We start from the raw sequence: 23313 nt of genomic DNA, 5'->3' as shown, positions 1-23313 counted from the left end.
ATTACACTATTGAATCACTCCGTATGTGTTACATTTTAGAGTGGAAATACATTTTCAACTTTTCCTCCTATGTAGAAAATGACCTTGGTTGGTGGCCTAAATTCAACACTTTACACTTAGAGCTGATAGACAGTGACTGGGATATTAAGAGACCAAATGCTTCTATTAGAGTAGAGAACAGAATTTTATTTTTAAGAAGTCATTGTTGTGGTTTTTCCCCCACATGTCACATCATGTAACCAGTCAAAACATAAAATCAGAAATGAGTAAACTACTAAAAACTGCATATACCGCATGTGTTTCAGCTTTTGGAAACAAATTTAAATGATTTGCTTCTAGTTCTTATAAGTGGTAACACTGTTTTCATAATTGCTCCTTCTTTTGATAATTTCACAATTCTTTATTTTTTGAATAAGATGTTGTAGTATAAGATAATAAATGAAATGATAATAATGACACTGCAGTCCTGAAATTCTGAATTTTGTTTAAAATAGTATTCAGGCTTCAGTATCAGTAGTTTCTGCAATAAAACCAAATGTCATAAATTACCCACATAAATAACTGCAATAGAAACTGTAATCCTAAACTTCTGACTTCTCTCTATAAAGGGCTCCAGGCTCTCCTGAGGAAAAAAAAAACTACAACTCCCTAGAGCAATAAAAGCACTGCTGTGACATACCGACATCTGATTGGTTTATCCTAATCCACGTGACTCAATTGTGCGTCTGACGAAAGACCCAAACAGGAAGCGTTGCTGTCAGACAAGTAGAAACGTGAAAGTCAAAGCGAAATGTTAAAAGACAGTGAATTTAATGGAATATGTCGTTGTTAGTCTCTTTTAGCTGTCGCCACATGGAGTGTTTTTAGCGGGTTTCGTGTGACAAAGTGCTGCTTTAGTTACGATGTTCCGGGCTGCAGCTACAATGTTCTCTGTTACACCTTCACTTTGTCGAGGAGTGTTGTTCAGTATTCGACATTATTGTAGGAGGACGCCAACTAAACTCAGAGTATCACAGGCATTTTCTGGAGCTGAACTGGGAGCCAGTGTCAAAGTGCAGGTGACGTTATCGCCTCCTTGAATGGTTTGATGTTTTCTGGTAGTCGTTGCTAATTTATGCTAACATCAGTCCTTCAGTAACGTGCTACTTATTATAGCACACACACGGCGGTTATCATCAGATGTTGCACACTCAATTCACAGAAATATATTACCTCAAATTATTGCTGCAAACAGCCAAAGCTTAGCGTTACATTAGCCTGGATAATTTTAGCATTTAATGCTAAACCAATAATAATTTATTTCTGATTCCAATGATTATAAACATACTGAATATGGGCGGCATACACGTAAATACACTACTCAGAATTGGTGTTACTTGGCTTTTTACTCTGTGACATATCTGAATTTTTATTATGTGTTTTGTGAATTTTTTTTTTTCCACAAAAATATTGCATATCCATGCACACGCATGTATCCACCCATATCCCAATATCCTTAACTAATTATCAGCAGTGTATATGTATAATTGAATTTTTTCTTGTAGTTTTTCTTAAGTAAGTTTGATATCAAGTTCATTTGGGTGATTTTCACTTTCATCAAAGTAATAATTTAACACAATATCTCTTTACTCTTACTCAGGTGTGACTTTTGGGTCCTTTTTACTACATTGCTGGGGCTACACATAACTGAACATGTACTTTTCTGTCTATTACTAAACTAAACTATTATCAAATAGATGTTTTATTTGAATCACAGCACATTTTGCACCCTGAACTTTGACAGCGATCTAATTTTCACACTTTACTTTCCAGGTCTTTACATTTAGCTGACATTTTATTGGGAAAAAATGCCGAGTGAAATTCTTAAATGACCATGCAAACAAAAAGAAGATATTTCTATATTTATTACGAGAAGGAACATCTAATTGTAGTTTGATTCTCTGTTGCAGGGATGGGTTCGCTCTGTTAGATCTCAGAAGGCAAATCTCTTTCTCCACCTGAATGATGGCAGCTCTTTGCAGTCATTGCAGGTTGTCGCCAGTCCAGAGCTGAATGATCCGTGAGCACTTCTGTTTTATCCCTGTAGATAATCCCTCACATTCCTCATTCCTAAAGTAAGAGTAAGTGGTCGTGTGTAAAATACTCTGTCTTTTACATTTTTCTCAATTTAAGGTCGCTCACATTCGGCAGTGCTGTTGAAGTCACAGGTGTGCTTAAGAAAAGTCCACATCAACATCAGCCAGTTGAACTAGAAGCAGATCAAATCCACATAGTTGGAGAATGTAACCCTGTGGTAAGGACAATAGTCTCCTCAAGCATCCCACACACATTTTACTGAGTCACTGTGCAGGTTTGAAATTACACCTCATCTCATTCCTGCACTGTTATTCACCTTACAGTTGCACCACCTTCATTTTCACATGCTGCATTTATGATGACAGCTGCCTGTAGTAGTTCTGGTGGCTGGACTTCACTTTACTGCTGCTTTTCTTTTGTTTTTTTATTTTCATGTTGCTCTTATGAGCTTTCTTTTTTTAATCTCAGGATTTTCCCTTTAAAATCAAAGAGAGACACAGCCTTGAGTATATACGCCGGTTTCCTCATCTCCGCTGTAGGACAAACGCCTTCAGCTCCCTGCTGAGAGTACGAAGTGAGGCCACCACGGCAATTCACTCATATTTCAAGGTGAGAACATCAGTAAAAGATGTTCTAACAGAATGAAGTGTATGCTTTTTATGTTTATTATGTGTTTTCTTTTCTTTTTTTTTTTTCCAACTCAAGGAAAATGGTTTTGTGCAGATTCACACTCCAGTCATCACCTCAAATGACTGCGAAGGAGCCGGGGAGCTCTTTCAAGTTGAGGTGGGTACGATGTGTCAACAGATATTCTTAACGCGATGGTTTACATATATGTAAACAAAAGGATGACAGTCACTGAAGCCTCAAAACTTTGTACTTGCACACAGCCATCAAGCTCAGAGAGAGAAGAAAATGAGAACTTTTTCTCTGTACCGGCCTTCCTGACTGTGTCTGGTCAGCTTCATCTGGAAGTGATGTCAGGGTGAGATAAAATACATGAATTTATCTTCTGATCATACGCACATTTTTTAAATTTTTTTTAATTCACATATCCGACTTGTAAGTTCTGCCTCAGAGACTAAGAGACAGACACATACACTGAAGTACACTTCTAATTATGTCTTGTCACTCACACTCCTCCAGGGCCTTCTCCAGGGTCTACACATTTGGGCCTACTTTTCGGGCAGAGAACTCCCAAAGCAGACGCCACCTGGCTGAGTTTTACATGGTGGAGGCCGAGGTCTCCTTCACAGAGTCCTTAGAGGATCTCACCAAGGTACCCTATTCCGTTGTCCCCTAAAACAGCAAAGCTCTGTGACATTGATCAAAGTAGCACATCAGTTATAATGTCACCCTGTCAACCCGCTTGTCAGTCTGCATAGTTTTGTGCAAGAAATAGACTGATTTCTTTGTCCAGAGAAGGAGAGACTGAAGAATATTAAAGCTGTTTGATATAGAGCAGTCATCACAGACTGACTTATTCTTTCAACATCGTGGGTTCCTGCACTGTGGGTTCAAGTTTTACACAACCCTTGTGTGACTTTTAAAGTTGCCCTTGTCCACAGTCATCCAGAAAAGCTTTAATTATTAAACCTCGCCCCGCTCTGTAGGTCATGGAGGACATGTTCAGATCCGCCACGGAGCATGTCCTGGCTCACTGTGCCGAGGATGTGGATTTGTTTCACAAGCATGTGACTCCTGGACACAGGGTGAGTCCTGTAGGACGCTGTAACTTTGGAACATAATATGGCTCCTTATGCCAACCAGCCACGACTGCATCTGACTTCATTATTATCTCAACTTACATGTCTTCCCTGTTGCATCCATAAGAACACTGTAGATTTTATGCTGAAGAAGAGATTCCCCGTGTAAGTCTCTACTTTGCTAAACATGGCATGTAAAATGTAATCAGCTCAAGATTAAAGCCAAATGATGAAGGCCTTGAATGAATAATACTGTCTCGGTCTACTTTTAGGATTACCTACAGTGAGGCGATAGACATCCTCAACCGCAGCTCTCAGAAATTTGCATTCCCAACACACGTAAGTGGCGATGGTTTTATTTTATTCTTCATAGAACAGACTTGATATCTAATGTTACTGTATATTTTTCACAACCTCTGTTATTCCACAGAGCTCTGTACTAACTTCAGCTCTTCTGTCTCGCAGTGGGGATGCGACCTTCAGACAGAACATGAGAAGTACCTGGTGAAACATTGCGGCAACATTCCAGTCTTTGTCACTGATTATCCTTATGACCTCAAGCCTTTTTATGCAAGAGACAACAAGGACCATCCGGAGCATACAGTAAGACGCAGTTTAACACTGTTAAAAATGCTGAGCAGATCAATCATTTAACCACTCAGTTCCTTCCCTGTGGTGTCAGTTGGGTTATCGCAGCGATTTGCATATCCGAGCTGACTGCGACTGTCGCTTGTGTGCAGGCAGCTGCAGTGGACCTTCTCGTGCCAGGAGTTGGAGAGCTCTGTGGGGGCTCGCTGAGAGAGGAGAGGCTGGATTTGCTGAGGGCTCGGCTAGAAGAGTAAGAACACTTACTCCAGGGGTATCAGAAGGCCCAGAGGGTTGTCATATCTGCTTAATGGCTTTAAATTATTTTGTATTTTCGTTCCTTAAAATCCAGCATAATCCCAGTAGTGTCATTCTGGGATAGCTGGAGCTTTTTTAGTGCTGCAGTGGCTGCTTTGAATAAAAATAAGTTTTCTATAAATTCAAATTTGGATATATTTTCTGTACACTTGCCGTCTCCAAGGGCAGCAATTTGCAGAGTCAGAGATTTTGGCTGTAAGAACACAAAATAACTTCCCCATGATTCACCACACATATTCAGTGGTAGAAAAACCACAGGATGCATATCAAATCCAAACAAAAATGGTATTATAACTGAGGAAATTAAATGCGGTTTCAGTTTTTGCAGCTCAATGTGCTGAATTTATCTACTGCTTTAAGACCAATTATCATCATTCTTTTCCAGGGTTGGATTAGAAGACACTTACAGCTGGTAAATAAAAAAAAAAACATATTTAATTACAGAGCTGATACTTAAAAATAAAACATCCTCAAACATCAACAGATTTGTAATGACATTTTTATTTATTTATTTCGCAGGTATCTGGATCTGAGGCGTTTTGGCTCCGTCCCTCATGGCGGCTTCGGTCTGGGATTTGAGCGATATTTGCAGTGCATTCTTGGTGTTGACAGCATAAAAGATGTGATTCCTTTCCCCAGGTTTTCCCATTCATGTCTTCTATAAAACAGTTGCGTGCCTAGGAGATATTTTTTTTTGAGTCAGTGAAGTCTGTTTTTGTTGTTATTCAAACACTGAATAAATGCTACATTAAATATTGTTTTCTGTTTTTGCTGGTGGTATATTTGCCTTTAAAATATCATTGGTTCCTTTCTCAAATGTTTTTTTATCAGGGATGTTTGAGAGATCTGTTATTTTTGACAATGTGGAATTTAATGTAAGAAGAGATAATAATCTTTCATTGATCCCAACAGGGGAAATTCAGGGTGCCCAGGGACGGAATAAATACAGATAAATAGAGAAACTTTAGAGAGAATAATTAAATGTAGAATACGAAAGAAACTACACAAGAAACACACAAACAAAAGTTAGTAGCAGTACACATACAGTACCCTGCTAGTGTTGTACTTTAGTAAGGCAATATATTTTTGAGAATCAGTTTAACATAATTTGTATTTGTCATCAGTTGTTCACGACTTTCCAATCACGACAGTATGATTTATATCTTCTCAACAAAGTGACTAGTTACATCAAGTTATGTCTCCTTTTCTCGACCCACTTTCACATAAAAAATAAAAGTATGTCAAGTGTCAAGTATTCAAACTCTCCACAAGATGGTGCGTTTTCCCTCTTCCGACCAATCGACAAAATGTGAATCTTTTACCCTGCAGCTGTTGACTGCTTTTTTCTTTTTGATTTTGTTACCTATTTACTTTATTTCTTTTTTTTTTCCAAAGCGCAGAAAATATACATATTTTTAAACATTTCTTATGATTGATCACAAATATATCATTTTTATAATAAAAAGTGAAATCGGATGCGTTTCTTTTCTTAAAACTAAAACAAACTCACTTCGTTGGTCTGTTTTCTGCGAGCTGTGTCTAACACTGTCTGCATCGATCGATTCCTCCACGATTTAAACGCGTTTGGGAATGTTGGAGCGACTTTTGTGGCGATCTGCTCTCCCATCCTGTTCATCCCAGCAGCGCAGCCCATCCCTCTCTCCCTCTCTCCCTCTCTCTCTCTCCCTCTCTCTGTGTCTCTCTCTCTCTCTGCTCGGTGGGCGTGGTATGAGTTGGGAAAACAAACTGCAGACACCCTACGGTACTTCCTCTCCCTGCATCAGTTGAGTTTCCCCGCGACTCCTCGTCAGCTTCGTGCGTAATTCTCCACGAGTCGAGTTGCGCCTTTTTTTCTCTCTTCTTCTTCGCCCAGCCCCAACCGGGGTTTTGCGCCGGTCGTTGCGCACGGTACCACCAGGAGCGACCGGCAACATCACCGACCAGCACTACTGTGATTTTTTTTCTTCTTTTTTTTTATCAAATGGGGGGAGCGGACTGCACCAGTGGGAGCCAAACGCCGACAGCACTTTGAACGGGCCAGCCGTCATGTACTAAGTGACAGACGGGCGTTTGTAGAGCGACAACAGACAGAAGACAGCGACGAACATGAGCGGCGGAGAGATCCTCTTCCAGGGCTGGCTGAGAAAGTCACCACCCGAGAAAAAACTGAGGAGATATGTAAGTAAATCACACTTTCGATGAGTTTCTCTGTGTTTTAAGAGTTGGACTGGTGCAGGAGTTCTGTGTGTGGTTTCTGTGCTGCCACTTAAAATAAAAAAAAAAGTGGTGTCAAAGTGAAGACATTTAAAGTCCAGTGGTAGCAGGTGCATCCCTCCACCATCTGGACCTGTCTCCTCTCTCTGCCCCACAGCAGGCACCACATGTTATCCTCCAGTCTCAGTCCATCAGAGGAGAGGAACCAGTGTTTCATATGGAAATGCAGTTGTCAGGTTTTTAATGTAATGTAATGTAATGTAATGGGGTCCTATGACAGCGTGGAGGTAAGCCTCTGTGAGAGCCGACAGCTGTCTATAATTTGAACTAAGCAGCTCTGAGACACAAACACAAACTGCCAGCAGGCTTTATCCGATCATGATGAGGTAATGTCTCATCAAGCAGTGATGTGACCAGTTCTCATCTTGGCCGAGCCGACTAATGTCACAACAATGGTGATAACTCCACAGCATTAGGGTGCCTTGATAAGGCTTTGTAAGCCAAAGCCTGCTGTTAGCCTCTTGCTGGGCGCTGGGCAGGGAATGGCTGCAAATCAGATAATGGGATTTATGGAGGCAGATAGAACCATGAGACAATCTCCTATAAATACAGCTGTCCGCTGTTTATGTATGGTGTTGCATTACCAGGCCTCTCCATGTTCCTACTAGCTAACTTTGCCATGATGTCATCTCACTGTTTCATCTGGAAATCCATCCTTGAATGTCTTGAATTGCCCCCCCTCCCCACCTCCCCCTTCTCCTGTCCTGTCATTTCCTCATTGTCTTCCACTTAAAGCTGGCTAATGTTTACACAGAGACCACCGTGGTCAGTATGGAACGGCAGCTGCGACGGTGCAGAGGAAAAAACTTGCTCGGTTCGTAGCAGTTCTGTATAAACAATAGGAGAAAAAAGAAAAAAAAAACCCTCGCAAAGGCAGAAAGAAGCTAGCAGAATGGCCTTCCTCAGGCAAAAGTGCAGGGAACAGCCTCTCAGCCCTTCTCACCCTGCTTCTCACCCTGAGCAGTAACCTATAAACAACTGCTCTCTCACACACACACACACACGCACACACACACACACGCACAGTTTCAGCCAGAAAACAGTGTCATGAGATGGAGTGTCCAGAACAGGCAGACTTTGCGATAATCTGTCCATCTGAAATTCCTTCCACTTAAAGTCAAGGCTATGGACAATCGGGGCCATTTACTCACCAGTATTGCTGTCATCTGACATAGTTGACGTCCAAACGCAGAGGGATATTTTCAGATACCACTTTCACATACTCTCACACACACACACATTCCAGCCTGAAGGTGTGTAGTGTTTCTCAAGGAACAAGGTGGCAAGTTTGATCGTCATTATATTGGAATGAATTGAGGAGGTGTAAGGAATGTATTGTCTCGGAGCTGTAACTGACACTACAACAGATCCTACTGTCATTCCTCCTTTAGGAGATCACTTGCAACAATGGGAAAGTGTTTTTTGTTTTTTTTTTGTTTTTTTATCCATAAAGACACCTTCCCTGTCAATATTCCACCTGTTTCCACCACAGAGTCCTCCCTGAGCCAGACGAGGCCTGAGTTTGTTAATCAGTGGTGAGTCGCTGGAATGATTGGTCACTGTGTTCAGACTCGGCGACCTTCCACAGATGGTTTCTGAAAATGTAGCACACGGCTATGCATGTCAGAATGCAGCGTAGAATCCAGTGCAGGGTTAGGAGTAGAGCAGAAACTGGTACTACCACCATGCAAATTGTATGCAAAAAAGGGGAGCAAAAACACTGGTGGCAGTTGAAGCCTGGATTTAAACAGTGGATAGGACGTGAGGCAACATGTTTTCCCAGTAAGTGGGATAACTAGTCCTGGTTAAATGCTTGCTAATTGTTTACAAATGTGATTAACTCTCTGCAGTGACTCACTCTCCCTACAACAGCTCCTTCGCTGTGCAAACACATGATGAGCATAAACTTTCTGTGTTGCCCCCCTCTCCAACATGTGACCGAGTGTAGTCACTTTTCACACGCGCCGCTGCATCTCCACAAGGAAAACAGTCGCGCTCTGATGTCTCAGAGCCGCTAAATGAATCACTCGGTTGTAGTTATCTCTTCTCGGGGGCCGACTGAGGCTCCAGAGGTGGGCAGTGGTTTCGGGGGGGGGAGTGGCCTGGTTGCTTTTGTTGAACAATGTCCAGGATAAGCAGAAGGAACATGAAAACAACTGACTAATCCAGCACTTGCCCAGAGCCTCTTGCATAGTTATGTTGAGGTTATGTTGCTCAGTCAGTGGTCAGACAATATGCTTCATCATGTCTGCTACATTAGCACAAAACAACCTTTTATTAGAAGCTGCTGCTAAGCCAACTCATCACATATCAAATCAATATTCTGTTGAAATACATTTGTTGACACAGCTCTTCTTCCTTGACACCTTTAGTTTGTTTCCGCCTCTTCCTTATCCTGGTTTTTCCTGGACGTGTCTTCGTGAAGCACAATGTTGACATATGCGTAATATAAGACGTCATCAAAACGAATCATGCACGTATGAGCTGTGGCCTATTTGCATGAACAACATCAATCATGCATGGGATGTGTCACAGTGTCAACAATTTAACTCCTGTTCCCAGGTAGTGATCAAGGTGCTGTTGGCAAAACCCTCCCAGTCTGCCCGTTGTTGTATCTGACATCACAGACGTGTCTGTTCACATACAGTAAAGCATTGCCACATTCCAGACAGATCGTATCGGCAAGGTGATAGCTGCTTCTGCTTTCCTCCGGCTTGCCAGCTTCTCGGGGCTTTATAGCGTCTTGCCCTTGTGGATGGTACATGAGAAGAGAGAGGAAGAGAGGTGGGGGGAGTCAGTGAGTTTTCAAGGCAGGCCTCGCAGTGGAGCAGCAGCAGCCGCTTGTGTCCCACTGTCAGCTGCCGGGTCTGCTGTTGTTTTGCAGAGGGGCTTTGGGAAGTCCTTGCCCTCAGAGGTCAACAGAGAACGCCTCCCAGTTCCTGCTTTGACAGACACCCAACGCTCACACAGACATTTTCCTTGTTCCACTTTATCTGTGGGCCCTCGAACGGGCCTTTTTTCCCCCCAGAAGCTACAAAACTGGGGTGGCTTTATGTGACTGCAGTATCAAAGTCAGATAAGTTTATCGTGGGTTAGATATGTTCGCTTAAAGGGATCCTCGCGATTGGCATACGGCTGGAATCTTCATCTTTCAAGATGCTGGAAACAGGAAAACATTTGACGGTTGTCGTAATCTTAACTATCAATCAAAAATATGTGATACGTTTTGTGTAGACAAGCTATGTATCCTTTTCAGCAGCGCATTGTAGAGTACAAGTACACTCAATCGACATTCATGAGAAATGAATGCATGAACTTGATAGAATTAAACTTTCTCGCCTTTTTCTCCGGCAACCCGAGTGCATCCTTTCATCCACTCTTGCCATGCTGGCCTTGTTTGAACCTTTGTCATAATATCCTGTCCTTTGCCATGAACTCTGGTTTAGCCTGTGTGTTTTCTGTCCAAGACTTAATTATTGCACCAATAGCAGTCGCCAGACTTCCTTTAGATGGTACCTACAGGAAATGTTGTGACAGAGGTCCCATGACAGGGAAAAAGATTAAATTGGTCTGTGAGTATATAAATGTATTTCCATCTATCAAGACTATATCAGCTGAGCTTAAAATACTGCTGGTCTGAAGGAAATGAGATCCGATTGATTTTTCTCTCGTGATTCGGGAGAGCAGTGAAAATGTTTTTACTTGTTTGCTGAACCCTCAGAAAGGACACTATCACGGCACTGACGGTTTCATTTAATGGAGCTAAAAATAATCCTAAAAATAATGTCTCAGATTGCAATAACAGGGATTTCTGGGATTAATCCATTTTTATTTTAGACCCCTCTGCTGCTACTTCAAGGAAACATTGTACTAATGAGACCATAAACAAAAACAAACACAAAATGATATCCTTGAATCATGCTACTAGCTCTTAATAGCTTCTGTGTCGTATAACTGTCATTAGATTGACTTTCTGAAATGGGCTTTGCAGTTGTAATGTGATTCTTTGCACTGGAAACAGTTGCTCACACCTGAGGGCTTCTCTGATGCCCCCCGAGCAGGTCCGTTTGGTTCAGTTTAGATGCAGCATGATAGTGGATGGTGAGGGACAGGAAACTGTTTAACTTACTTCAGACAGCGTGTCACATGGCCGCTTACTTCGCTGGAGTCATTTTAGGTATCGGAAGGTTATTTCACTAATACAATAACAAGATCACCACGGTGCCCAGCCAGAGATGACAAGTGTTCACTTTTACCCATTCCCAAACAACATATTTTAGCTAACGTAGAAATGCAATTAATAAACATACTTTTAATTTGTGAATGTACTCTTAACTCTGCAGATTACTACAACACTGGACTCTTACTCAGATGTTGTATTTTGTGGGTTGTAATAACCAACAGAATGATTAAAGATATTAAATACGCTGTCTTGAAATAGGAAGCAGAGTGTGTCATTCCCTCGGAACAGCATACTTGTAGGTAGTGATATTTATACTTGTGTTTCAGCAGGTGGTGGCTGTTTATTCCTGGAAATATCATAACGTGTTCTGTGAGGTAGGACTTTGATAAAAGCTGAAATAATCTTGTTGGGACATAAATTGTGAGCCGTAGTTGAAGTCAGTATAGTATATGTAATGGTATGGTTAGGGAAATGTATTTCATTTGGTAAAAATCATTTCACCAGAATAACACATATATATTGGAGGCTTGAAATATATGATTGTGATATAAAGATACATAAGAGTTCTAATAACATTTACATTGTTCATTTTCCAGTTCTAATGAGACAATAATTGGCCTTTTTAATGGGTTAAGCTCAAATACAGTTTCATGTGCAGTTCAGGTCAGCTATGAGGCAAACTGATTTTCTCTTTTAATAATTGATAAGACTTGATCTGTTTACTTGAGACATTAGTGTGACAGTAAAAAAAAAAAAATCCAGGTACACTTTCATAGACTCAAATGTTGAAAAACAGCTTGAAGAACAGAGATGTGGGGCCAGGTGATTCCTGGTGATGACACAGAGAAGAACTGCGATTAAATCACATTGACCCGACTTTCCCCAAAAATGTGGGATATCAGCCGAGATTTAAGAAGTGTGCATCCCTTGAAAATATGTTTTATACACTTTAAAAATGGCCCTCACTATTTGAACTTTCTCAGAACCCTTAGCCATGTTATTCCTAACTGAAGTGGGAGTATGAAGGCAGCTGCATTAAATAGAATTGTACCACAAACAGCTGTAAATATGCTAAGATTGGAGTGGTGTGACGTGTCGTCCTTCTGTTTCATGTGAAAGTCTTTGTCATGCTGTGGTAGTTTGTAGGAGTTGGAAATGTGTAAGCAATGTGCCGTTTGGCTGAGGTTGTGGTACAGGTGGTTGTAGTCAAAATGAAAACAGCTACAGGCACGCCCATGTAGAGATCATTCATTTGGTTTAGGAAACAGTGATGCAGTGGGAAGTGTTTTATTTTCTATATATAAATCATTTTCTCACACAATTGTAAAACCACAGTTCAAGTAGCCAAGCAGACGTGAATGTGAGTTGCATCTCTGGATTGATACTTTAATACTCAAGTTCTGTGTACCTGTTACGTTGCCGACCTCAGAGATACTTTTTTCTGTCATCTTATGATCCAGACAGCGATGAGTCAGAGCAGTTCAGGAACTGAAATTTCCTACAGCTGAGGTTCAGATAAGAATAAACTCCTGAGTGTTGTGTCTATTTTGTCCAGGGTCCTGTGTGATTCCAAGATTTTCAGACGACACACTGCACCGGCTGGTTGGCATCTTGGAGGTTCACTCTCTCAAGACGCAGACAGTAGAGGCACCAGACATTCAGTAATCTGGATGGCATATTCTAGTACCAGTAATCTTTTTAATACATCAGATTGTCTCTTACATAAAAGGTAAATGATCAGCTCGACAGAACAGCTCCTAATTTGGTTTATTAGGCCATTTTATTGTGTTTATTGTGGGAGGCACTGGTGTGTGTTTATGTACACAAATGACAGCATGGCAAGTGCTCTTGTAAAAGACTGTTATGGTGACTTGTTATACTACTACAGTACAGCAAGCACTGACTCCATTGATATTAATGCAAACCTGACAAAGTGAATGTCCGGTTCATTATGTTCAGTATTAAAATAGTTTCACAAGAATAACAAGACCAAAAAGCTTTTGTAAAAAGGTTTTATGTCATATAACAGTCCATCTGACAAGCTATTTGTCTTCTGGTTTACCATTCAAATCTTACATTTTGGTCCTGTCTTTAATTTAAGGTTGTTTGTCTCTCATTTTATTTTATGCTGTAATTGATGATTGATTAGAAATAGCCACAAAAATTGTATTTAATTATCAAGTGAAATTATCCAGGTGGCAATTTGAGACGTTAATAATGACGACCACTGTATGCACCATTTGTGTGCCGGTGCGCTCCGGCTACATGATGTGTTTTCCAATATATTTTGCTGACGTCATACTGTACACGCAACATCCTGAATGCACCATCAGTCGGCTGCCTGTGATGATGCACACCGCTGGGTGAGAGGAGGCTGCATCATGTGATGTTAGCCGGAGTGATGTCGTGACAGATTAAGTTGCTGAGGTCAGACTTCCTCTTGGAGGTAAATGTTTCTGCGCTGCAGTCAGAGAGACCAGGAGATGCTCACAGCACGCCCTCCATACACCAGACGCGTATGAGTCGCAGCAGATGGCAGAGGCAGTGGAAGTGACACAAAGAGTTCTGATTAAAGATAATGCTCCCCGTTAGTCAAACTGTCAAGGCGGGCTCACGCTAAATAAGCCCAGCCTTTTGCTGATGTGGAGACACGGTGAGAGATTAGTCATTTTCCTAATGATGGAAGTGTTCAACTGCAAATTGAGACTCATTATATCTACTGAGAGCTTTTGAGAGGTTGTTTTTCATAGGATGTGCTGCAGATTTCACAGATCATTGCTCCTGTGAAGTGGCTGAATGAGGACTGTAGGTACCAAATGCAGCATCCCTCTCTGTCATTGTCACACCTGTAGGATGGAGCTTTCCGTCACAGTCATGTGGCGTTGTGCGTGGAATCATGTTTCCTAACGCTGAATCACATCAGGCTCTATTCTACATGCACTGAACGGGTTTCAAAGCTGATGTCTTGCTTTTAAAAGGAGCTTGTGTATGTGCACAGATGAGGGAAACATCAGGAGTTAAGTGTTCCCACCCTCAAGAGGAGCCTGTCTGTCTTAGCACTCCATGGCTAACCTCCCACCTTCTTTATTAACACACAAGAATTTATGGGCCTGTTTGGGACTTATCTGCATGTGTTATGTCTCGCAGCTGCCGGCCTTCCAAGGCCAGTGTTTTGACTGTTGGGGAAACCTGAGCAGTTTGATTTAAATTGCAACGGTCCTCTAATGCATCCGTTGGACCTACATGCCTGTAGTTTTATACTTGCGGCAATTCTGTTTAACATCTTTTCATGTTTACTTCTCTGGGTACACGGAAAGGACAGAGTCGTGTCCAACCCAGGAGCATCTGGATCTCTTCACCACTCAGACAGATAATGGGCTGGAGCTGCTGGAAGTGCAAAATGGACACACATTGTTGGCACACTGTCGGACTCCTGTTTTGTTTGTGACCTGAATTTATTGGAAAGGCTCCAGAAATGCGTGCTATAAACTTTGTCTGGGAGAGCGTTCTGCTTAACATCTCGCTCAGTCGAGTCGAGATGTGTAAAGCCCTGTGTAAACTGTAGGACATGCTCTCTCTAGTTCATTTGTGGTTTATTTAAGGCTCACCGTTACATGGTGTCACTTACAGTAAATACAGATACAGATCTGTCAAGTGCGGAGAAGACGCCTTAGACATATTGGAGGACGAATACATTGAAAGGTTAGAACCAAAGTGACGGAAGTGACATTTGACCAACTTTACAGAAGATCCAAAACAAAAATGACCATAATTCTTCCTGATCTGCCTGAGATGCTCTGGTCAGTCTCCTTTCAGACTCATGGAAAGCTCAATTTAGTAGTGTTATATTTTATAATGCATTTCTTTGAGGCCTGTTTTCTTAAAGAGAGTTTTTTTTCCCTCATTCTCTGAGCCAGAACTCTCGATTTACATAACACTTATTCCTAAAAAACCTGGCTAAAATGGATTTTCTATGGCTGTTGAGAGTATTTACTCACACGTGCCCTTTTGGTAGTAGAAAGAGGTTCATCATATGAAACTTTTCTTTGTGCTATTAGTGATGTTCTTCGAATGCAATTGTACTGCATTGTGTCACTCACTGACGCTCCCATCTGTTCATGGAATGTGGACTGACGTGTGACCCACTATTGATTAGGACCAGATAATCAGGACTCTGTCGTCATTGTCTGCCACAGTCCATCCAGCTTTGTCCCCATCACCGCATTAACCCGAATCACAAGTGTTTAGGCATTCCCTCACACAATCACGGCCATTATAGGGTATTAGTCCCACCTTTTTTTATGTCATGCATTGCAAAGTGGTCTCTGTTGAAAGGTTTCCTATGGAAAGACACAATTCTAGCTTAAATCCAGCTACAGAAAGGGAAATAAATCAACTCACTGATGTATTAAACATTCTTCTTTTGTTCCCACATGAAACAGATGTGGTGTGAATGCATTGAACAAGTAAAATTTAAAAACTGCACATATGAGCAGTTGACAGTCTGCCAGAATAATCAGTGATAAAGTTTACTATATAAGCTTCCAAATCAAGGTTACAAGGTGCTTTCAATGGAAAAGCCAAGATACAAATATGAGTCATAGTATTTGAAAACTTTTGCTGAAATAGTCCTTTCCTTTTGTCCATCCCTTGCTTTGAGGAGCAGGGGTGTGTTAGCTGCTTTGTTGCATTGTGAGTCTCTCTTGAAAGATTATGTCTCAGTGCAGAAAAATCAATGACTGGAAAAATAAATAACCCAATTCTTGACATTATGATTGTGGACTGCACGTTTCTCACAGCTGAACCAAAAGTGAGGCACAACAGACATAACCGTGTTGTTGATTTCATGCTCTGAACTCGGTCACTTTTTTCAGTTTTGATGAGGATAGCCGAGCTAATAAGATAATGGAAGTAAATTCATCTGTCTATTTTAATTATGGATCAATACTAATACACAATGTTTTCAAAGTAGTAAGTAGTCACATAGTGAGTAAAAACAAATCAATAAGTCAAAACTTTTGATGCACTAAGATGCATCAATAATTGTTTTGTAACTGCATTGTGCCCCTCTGAATTTTAAAAGTACAGGATAAAAAGATTAAAACGTTTATCTTTTTTTGATATTTGATATGTGAAAGCTCATACTTGACTTCTGGGAGTCCCTGTTGGCTGAAATCGGATACTAAAGATCCCCCCGACCACTTCTTCCTCCCCCTCTTCATTTTGCCCATGCGCTGTCCCAGCCCTTAGAGGCCGACCAGTGGGAACACTCTGAGAACACTGATGGGATCTCTCTCAACTCACCTTTTACTATGAGCAGTAATGGCCCAGCGCCAGTGCATTTTAATGCAGTCTCATCACGCTGTTGTCAGTGTTTGTGTGTGTGTGTGTGTGTGTGTGTGTGTGTGTGTGTGTGTGTGTGTGTGTGTGTGTATGTGTGTGTGTGTGTGTGTGTGTGTGTTAGCACTCGCTTTCAGGTTCAACATCAAATGGGAGACATGTTGCCTGAGGCGTACAGTCCTACTATAGCCAAGCATTCAGAGTCGCAAGAGGTAACTCTCCCTGCTGCAACACATGACCTTTACAAAAGCTGCTAATAGATGAGAAAATGTACACAAGCAAGGCCCGCTGCAGCTACACAGTGCTGGTGTTTGTGCAGCTGTGTAGTGTGTGTGTACTGCAGCAGCAGGTAAAGCTGAGGACGCAGGGCCAAACACAACAACCTGCCATCTCCTCCTCTCCTGCTATAATAGGAGGAGAGGTAAACAAGACCATTCTAGCCTGTAACTGGGATAACACGTGTGTTAAGATTAGATGTTTGCTCATGTACATTTAAAAAACATGTGTTCTGATGCTTATCAGGCCAGGCTGTTGACACAGCCTACTACTACTACTACCACACATACACGTACACACACTCTGTATTGCACTTTTGCTGGGAGAGGCACACCTTAGATAATTGTTTAGGCCACAACCATCTCAGTTCATTAGTCAGTGTTATTGGGACAGCGGAGTGATGAGTTCAAAGACACGAGACTGGGCTTGTTTTTATGGTGTTTATACATATGTGCCAATACAGAGAATGATTGCCGTCACTGTCACTGTCTATTTATCTTCTGAAACATGGCGTAAAGCCTTGGAGAACTATCAACACAGAGACAATAGTGTCCCGTTTATTTCTATGAATGGAGAGCGTTTGTATGAATTTGTTTGTTTTCCCACAGTATCATTGTGTTGCAATCTGCCAGAAATAGAGCACAACATGCCTATGTATCAACACGCAAAGAAACAAAAGGAATTGGCAAGACAAACTTGTTTTGATCCTATTTTTGGAAGTAAACTTGCTCAAAAGATTGTTATGTGCGGTTTTGTTATTAGATGTTTTCCTTCCCAGCCATCTAAAATAGATGCAGACGTGTTGTACTTTGTGCTGTGGTCTCTCAGTATCTGTAGCTGGCTGCCATCAGCATGGGACAAAGAGACTATGTTGGAACAAGGTAAGATCAAGCCTTTATGGGATGGTTGAATAAGACTGAAGGGACTAAACGCTGTGCGTTCATAGTTACGGATGGCTGCTCTTCTTCTTGGAGAGCTTTGAGCGCTGGCAGGCAGTCCCTTTTTTTACAGTTAAGAGCTGAGACCTTTATAATCCAAACAGAGGGGTTGTTTAACCTAAAATCGTAGGATATCTTCACAGAGTTCTGTCTTTGCTGTTTCTCATTAGAAGTATTGTTTTTTTCTGTACTCTGTGCAGTTGTGCAGTTCTTTTTACTGCTCAGATTTGACTTTTATTTGACTTTGATCTCATCTGCAGTAAGAACAGAAGAACCTGAAGAAGAAATGCCGGTACATGGGAGTTACAACACGTCTCGTGTGGCTTGTTGTGTTTTGCACAGCGTAACTCTTTGATATTGTGTTAGTTTAGGGTGTGATTAGTGGCCTGGCTCGCAGCTTTTCTCACTGGTCCAGTGGACTGTCCAGTCCAGTTGTTAACAAGGGCAATGTGTCTCAGCAGAGCCGCTTTTTTATTTTCTGCGAACAGTGATGCAGCTTAAACCAAAGCCATGAGGGGGAGGGGAAAGTTGAAGAGTAGGGAGAGTTCAGCCTAGTTTTACAGCTTCAGCCCTCACTTCCCAGCGCTTCAACAGTGATCGATGAGCTTAGACATGCTCTGTAGGACAGGCGGTGGGTGGGTTAGCTCATTTTGTTGTGTCCTCCTCCCCCATGATTTACTTTGCCAGGGAAGTTTGCTCAAATTTGAGAGAGTGTGTGAGGGAGAGAAAGAGAGAGAGAGAGGGAGATGAAAAGCTGCTCTGCCAGTTGTGTTGTTGAACAGGCGGATTTGAAACTGAATGCACCGAAGATGTTTTTCTTCATTTTCCATGCAAGATTTCTGTGAGGAGCTCAGCAGAAAGTGAATGACAGAGGGAAACATTATTCGGCTCTGCCACTCAGACCAAGCTGTAAATTATTTTGTTCTTGAATTAGACAGCAACTGCTCTTCCTGTGGAAAATACTCATTCTATTTTTAGTTTGATAAGGCCTCTAAATGAGTTGTATTTCCTTCGTGGTTGAGAGCTGTTGCTGTCTTGGGTTAATACGCTGGCCGCAGCTGAAGGATGCCAGGAATAACCCAGCTGGGTTGTGCTGACCTCTCGAAACTGGGCAACGCTCCAGGTCTCAATTAAGTGATGCTCTCTCTTTCCAGAAAAGGCAATAATATTTAAATGGGGCTTGCAAGAGTTATAGCAATTTCTCTGTGACGGGTGCAATGGCCCTGAACCAAAGAGCTTTGTGGTCCAGGAAAAAGAAATAAAATGTATTCACCTCTCTCTGTTTGTTCTCCACGTAAAGTGTAATAATTATATCATTGCTAATGGTTTTGGTTCTTAATGGCTTAAGGTAAATAAAGGTCACACTTTGACAGAATACACGGAATTCTTAAAAGGAAACTTGGGTTAGTAACACTGTTGACTTTGAAACTGCTTTCCCACACCCTTCACCAGCGCAATCTGTGTTACTGAACATTCATCAGAGCCTCCCTTATTGAGAAATTACCTAATACATATTTTGCACACGACTACGCAACTCAACAGATCATGCTGATTAAACCTCATTTTTGTTCACACTTCCTGCGACTGTGGCCAACGGTAAGATGCACACAGCGCTGCAGCGCTACTATCAACAGCATTACTGTTGTACTGCCTGCAGCTTTTATCAGTGTATCAGTCTGACAGAAAATAAAATGAAAAAGCTTTATACCCCGGCACCTCAGGATTACTTCAGCTACACATCGAAGATAAGATCACAGTCTGCACTTCCTGGAAAGAGAGAAAGAAAACATGTTTCTGCCTCTTCTTACCTGTGTTCGCTTCTCAGGGGAAAAATAAACAGAACAGCCAACATTTTAGAATTACACCTCAGTGACGTCATCCACGAGAAAAGACGATGATTGCTGAGCATATTATAGGAGAGGCAGTGTTCCGCTACCTTAAATAAAGATATTCTGTGCAAATGTGGAGGAAGTTGTACTACTTTTATAAAACACGCTATAGATTTAATGATTGATGCTACTGTGAAACACAGTATGTAATATGGAGTTGTTGTCTCTGCAATCTTGTGAGTTTCTTTGGGTTTGAACATTGTTTTAAACACTGGCAATAATGAAGTAACTCAAGAATATATATATCTAACAAAGGTCTCTTCATTTTCAGTCATTTTAATGCAGACATGTTACATATTATATCTTTAAGAACATTTTGAATTATTAGATTGATTGTGTGATGAGAAACGTGAGGAAGTTTCAAACAGCTCTCCACAGATGACAGTGATCGATAATGTTTAAACTCCATAAACATAAATAATTCCAACTGCAATCAAAATTTGTACACAGGGCTGAATTATATAAAACTCCAGCTGTCCCAATAAAGCTTTATTTGAGGTAGCTTATCACAATGTCAAGAAAAAAATGGTTAATTTATTTATTTATTTAGTTTTTTACACAGTAGAGACAAATGACTGGGCCGAGGAGTTTAACATTAACAAAACCCAGCTGAAGAGGCAGAAACTCCCTGTATTTAGCATTAGCAGTGACAACTAGCATGACCAAAAGAAGGAATAAAGGAGCGGCACCATACGGCGCCACACACTCAGCAATGACCACTGAGCAGTCTGCAGATGGGATTGAATTTTGTGAAGCCAGAAAACACCGGATAAGCAGACATTTTGTCTTGTTGCAGTGGAAAATTCACATGTGTGACACAGAAGACAGCTCTCCTCGATGTGTTGCAGTGTTCCAGTAGGAACCGACAGTGTGACAGACAGCCAGGATGCACAACACAATACCAGGACACTGAAACCAAGTGGCGTATTACAGCCAACATTGATTTGAGCTCATAAGAAAATTCAGTATGCCTGTTTCCAAGGGAGATTAGGAATACTCCTCTGAAAAGCACAGGAGAGACGCGACGCAAATCCATTTTTCAGCCCTGTGTGCGTGTTTGTGCGTCTGTGTGGTGTCAGTCTGGCTGAGGGGGGCGTGGGGCAGTTAGCCTTGCGGCAGTGTCTGTGTTGATGGAGAGAGAGAGGGGGGGCCTGCAGGATCCTGTGTGTCAGCAGCCTGCATGTGAGAGACATTGCCGAGCGGAAGTGCATCACTGGCAGATGTCCAAGCGCCCCCCTTCCACTCCCCCCTTTACTCCCCCTTTCCCTTCCTGGTCTATCTTCCTCTTTTGTCTCTGAGCACAGAGAACACAGAGGCCCTTTAAGACAGCCACTGGAAAACACATATGGAGCTGTTGTAGTCAAGGCCGCTGTTCTTCCTCTATGCTAATCTATTTTACAAATACAACAGTGACTTTGTCGGTGTGAAGTTAACACGTTGTATTGTAGGTTTCTCACTCTTGCATCATAACTGCGAGCATTGTTGGAGTGTGTGCGTTTTGCCGTCTTGTCATGTGGTTAACACAAGGGATGTTTATTTACACTCTCGCTCGAGCGACACGCACGCATCCAAGATGTAGCTTGATTTGGATTGGTTCACATCGGTGTCACTCGCCAGTTCTTGTGGTGGGTGGAGCCCTCGGTCTTATAATGGAGTTGTCATGGAGGAGCTCTGCTTCTCTGTTAGCTCACAGAGGGATATCGGCACAGGAAATACGTTGGGGAGGGAGTAAACACCTGCTGTCTCCCCCTCACAGCCTCCGACACAAACGCAAACCGCACACAACCACTCGCGTGCTACAGCACAGTAACCTGCTCAAGTAAACAGAATTTGGTTTCTGTAAAGTCTGTTTGATCAACAGTTGACATCAACTGAAGTCCAGCTGTTGACTGCGTCGCCAAGGTTACACTCTGCATCACACACATTAAGAAATCAAACTGAATCTGTTTATTATTTGAGATGCAGATGGTATCTGTGTTGCTTACATAATAAAAAAAATTCAAGGACAAGTTTATCATTCACTGGCTGCACACACATGATTTGGACACACTGGCTCACAGCACAACCACTTCCTTTTTGTGTACTTTGTGTTCTTTTCTTACCTTTTCGATCTGTTTTTCCCAGGCATGGAAGAAGCGCTGGTTCATACTCCGCAGCGGCCGCATGAGTGGCGACCCTGATGTTCTGGAGTACTACAAGAACGACCACTCCAAGAAACCCATTCGGGTCATTGACCTGCACTGCTGCGAGCAGGTGGACGCTGGCCTGACCTTTAAGAGGAAAGAGTTCCAGGACAGCTTCGTGTTTGACATCAAGACCTCAGATCGCACTTTTTATCTCGTAGCTGAGACTGAGGAGGAGATGAACAAGTGGGTCCGCTCCATTTGCCAGCTGTGTGGGTTCAACCAGTCAGACGACAACCATGGTAGGCAACCCGACCTGTCCGAGCTGCTCTATCCCTCCGTCACTGCTTCTTTTAATCACTCCACTATTTTCCATTTTCCCTCAACTCAGGCCAAGATTATTGTTGTTTGTTTATTAGGCCAGATGAACTGATAAGAACCCAAAGCTGAAGCCATCTCTGAAAGAATTCTATATTCTTTATTTCTATCTTTCATTTGGGTTAGCTACATTTTTGTAAGTTTGATAACTGATTAATTATTCAAGTAATTTATCAAGCAAATCCTCCTCCTAAATGAATACCTCCTTTCCTCTGAGTGTTCGTCAAAGCTTTGGGAAATGGTTTAGGACATTTTTCACAGTTCCCTGAGTAATAATGTGTTTCAAGACAAACAAGACAATAGAGCAAAAATCACCTCCATTTTATTTGTCTGCCACTGTCGTTCCTTGTGTTTTGTTTATTTGGAACAGCTTGCATCTTAATTGTCACAAAAATTCAGAAGCAGAGGTCCAACCACATCATATCATTGGAAATTTTTTTTTTTGGAGGGAATAGAAGAGGAGCATCCCTGCCAGAAAGATAAACACAGTTTGAGGGTGTTACGGATTTTTTTCTCCTCATTTGTTTTGTTAAAAAAAGGTCTGTGGATATGAGCCAATTTCATATTTAGAGGTTTGAGTTTGTGTTTTTGACACCTTTTCTGCTTCAAACTTTACTTATGTGCATTAGAATGCTTTGTTTCATTCCTATCATTAATAAAGAACGACAGAATTGCACCATAAAGGATGTTGGATTGAGGCGTCTATTGGACGATGTGTACTAATGATTATGCAGTAATGTTCTAATGTAAAGCAGCTTCTGTCTGAGGCAGGTAAGAGCAGACCTTTCACCTTTGAGCCATAGATTTGACGTAATTATCATAATTACACTATGCTGATCTGTTGCTATTAAAAACAGAACTGCTGCACGCACAATGTGATGACTCAAAATGAAAGATAGCGAACGCCTCTTTACTACCCTTCTCACAGTGGGCGAGGCTTGTAGCAATGTGGGTGAACTCACTACTAACCGATCTGTTTCTTTGGATGAAGTATGAATGTGTTGTGTAGTTACTGTCATGTGAGCTCATGAGGTTTGGTGGTAAGATGAATCAGATTCCAAAGAAGCTGCGATGCTGCGTTAAACATAACAAAACAGAACGCAATCGTTTGTAAATGAACTGCGATGGCCAACAACAGTTTAACGAAGTGTTCCTGAGGCGATTTGGCAATATCCTTTATACAATAATGCGTTTCACAAAGAGGTGAACTTTGCCTCATCCTTGCTT

The 23313-nt window shown here is 41.7% G+C and overlaps 2 protein-coding genes across 3 annotated transcripts in view; both read left to right on the top strand.

Annotated features, from left to right (window-relative positions):
• The first annotated feature begins 718 nt into the window (after window positions 1-718).
• On the top strand, window positions 719-5443 carry nars2 (asparaginyl-tRNA synthetase 2, mitochondrial). Its single transcript, XM_037081737.1, has 14 exons — window positions 719-1058; window positions 1950-2059; window positions 2173-2293; window positions 2545-2685; window positions 2782-2862; window positions 2967-3061; window positions 3223-3355; window positions 3690-3788; window positions 3910-3947; window positions 4055-4121; window positions 4248-4385; window positions 4523-4620; window positions 5071-5097; window positions 5205-5443. Exons 1-14 carry the CDS (start codon window positions 903-905, stop codon window positions 5347-5349), a joined length of 1449 nt encoding a protein of 482 aa, XP_036937632.1. The 5' UTR covers window positions 719-902; the 3' UTR covers window positions 5350-5443.
• Window positions 5444-6434: 991 nt separating this feature from the next.
• gab2 (GRB2-associated binding protein 2) overlaps window positions 6435-23313 on the top strand; it is a 34904-nt gene continuing 18025 nt past the window's right edge. Inside the window, exons 1-2 of one of the 2 annotated variants that reach the window (XM_037081724.1) lie at window positions 6435-6863; window positions 21710-22010. In XM_037081724.1, the coding sequence (XP_036937619.1) occupies window positions 6792-6863; window positions 21710-22010 (373 nt within the window). In that variant the 5' untranslated portion in view covers window positions 6435-6791. The remainder of the gene's footprint in view (window positions 6864-21709; window positions 22011-23313) is intronic. The other variant, XM_037081717.1, reaches the window with a different exon arrangement.

This window comes from Acanthopagrus latus, chromosome 2 (genome assembly GCF_904848185.1).
Source record: "Acanthopagrus latus isolate v.2019 chromosome 2, fAcaLat1.1, whole genome shotgun sequence".
NCBI lineage: Eukaryota > Metazoa > Chordata > Actinopteri > Spariformes > Sparidae > Acanthopagrus > Acanthopagrus latus.
This window is presented reverse-complemented; position numbering and strand designations above follow the sequence as displayed.

What these genes read in the sequence shown, in the direction of transcription:
- nars2 (XM_037081737.1), top strand. Translation starts at nt 903, where the DNA reads ATGTTCCGGGCTGCAGCTACAATGTTCTCTGTTACACCTTCACTTTGT. An exon ending in CAATTCACTCATATTTCAAG is followed by an intron (nt 2,686 to 2,781) that starts GTGAGAACATCA and finishes TTCCAACTCAAG; the next exon opens with GAAAATGGTTTTGTGCAGAT. An exon ending in CTGAGGGCTCGGCTAGAAGA is followed by an intron (nt 4,621 to 5,070) that starts GTAAGAACACTT and finishes ATTCTTTTCCAG; the next exon opens with GGTTGGATTAGAAGACACTT.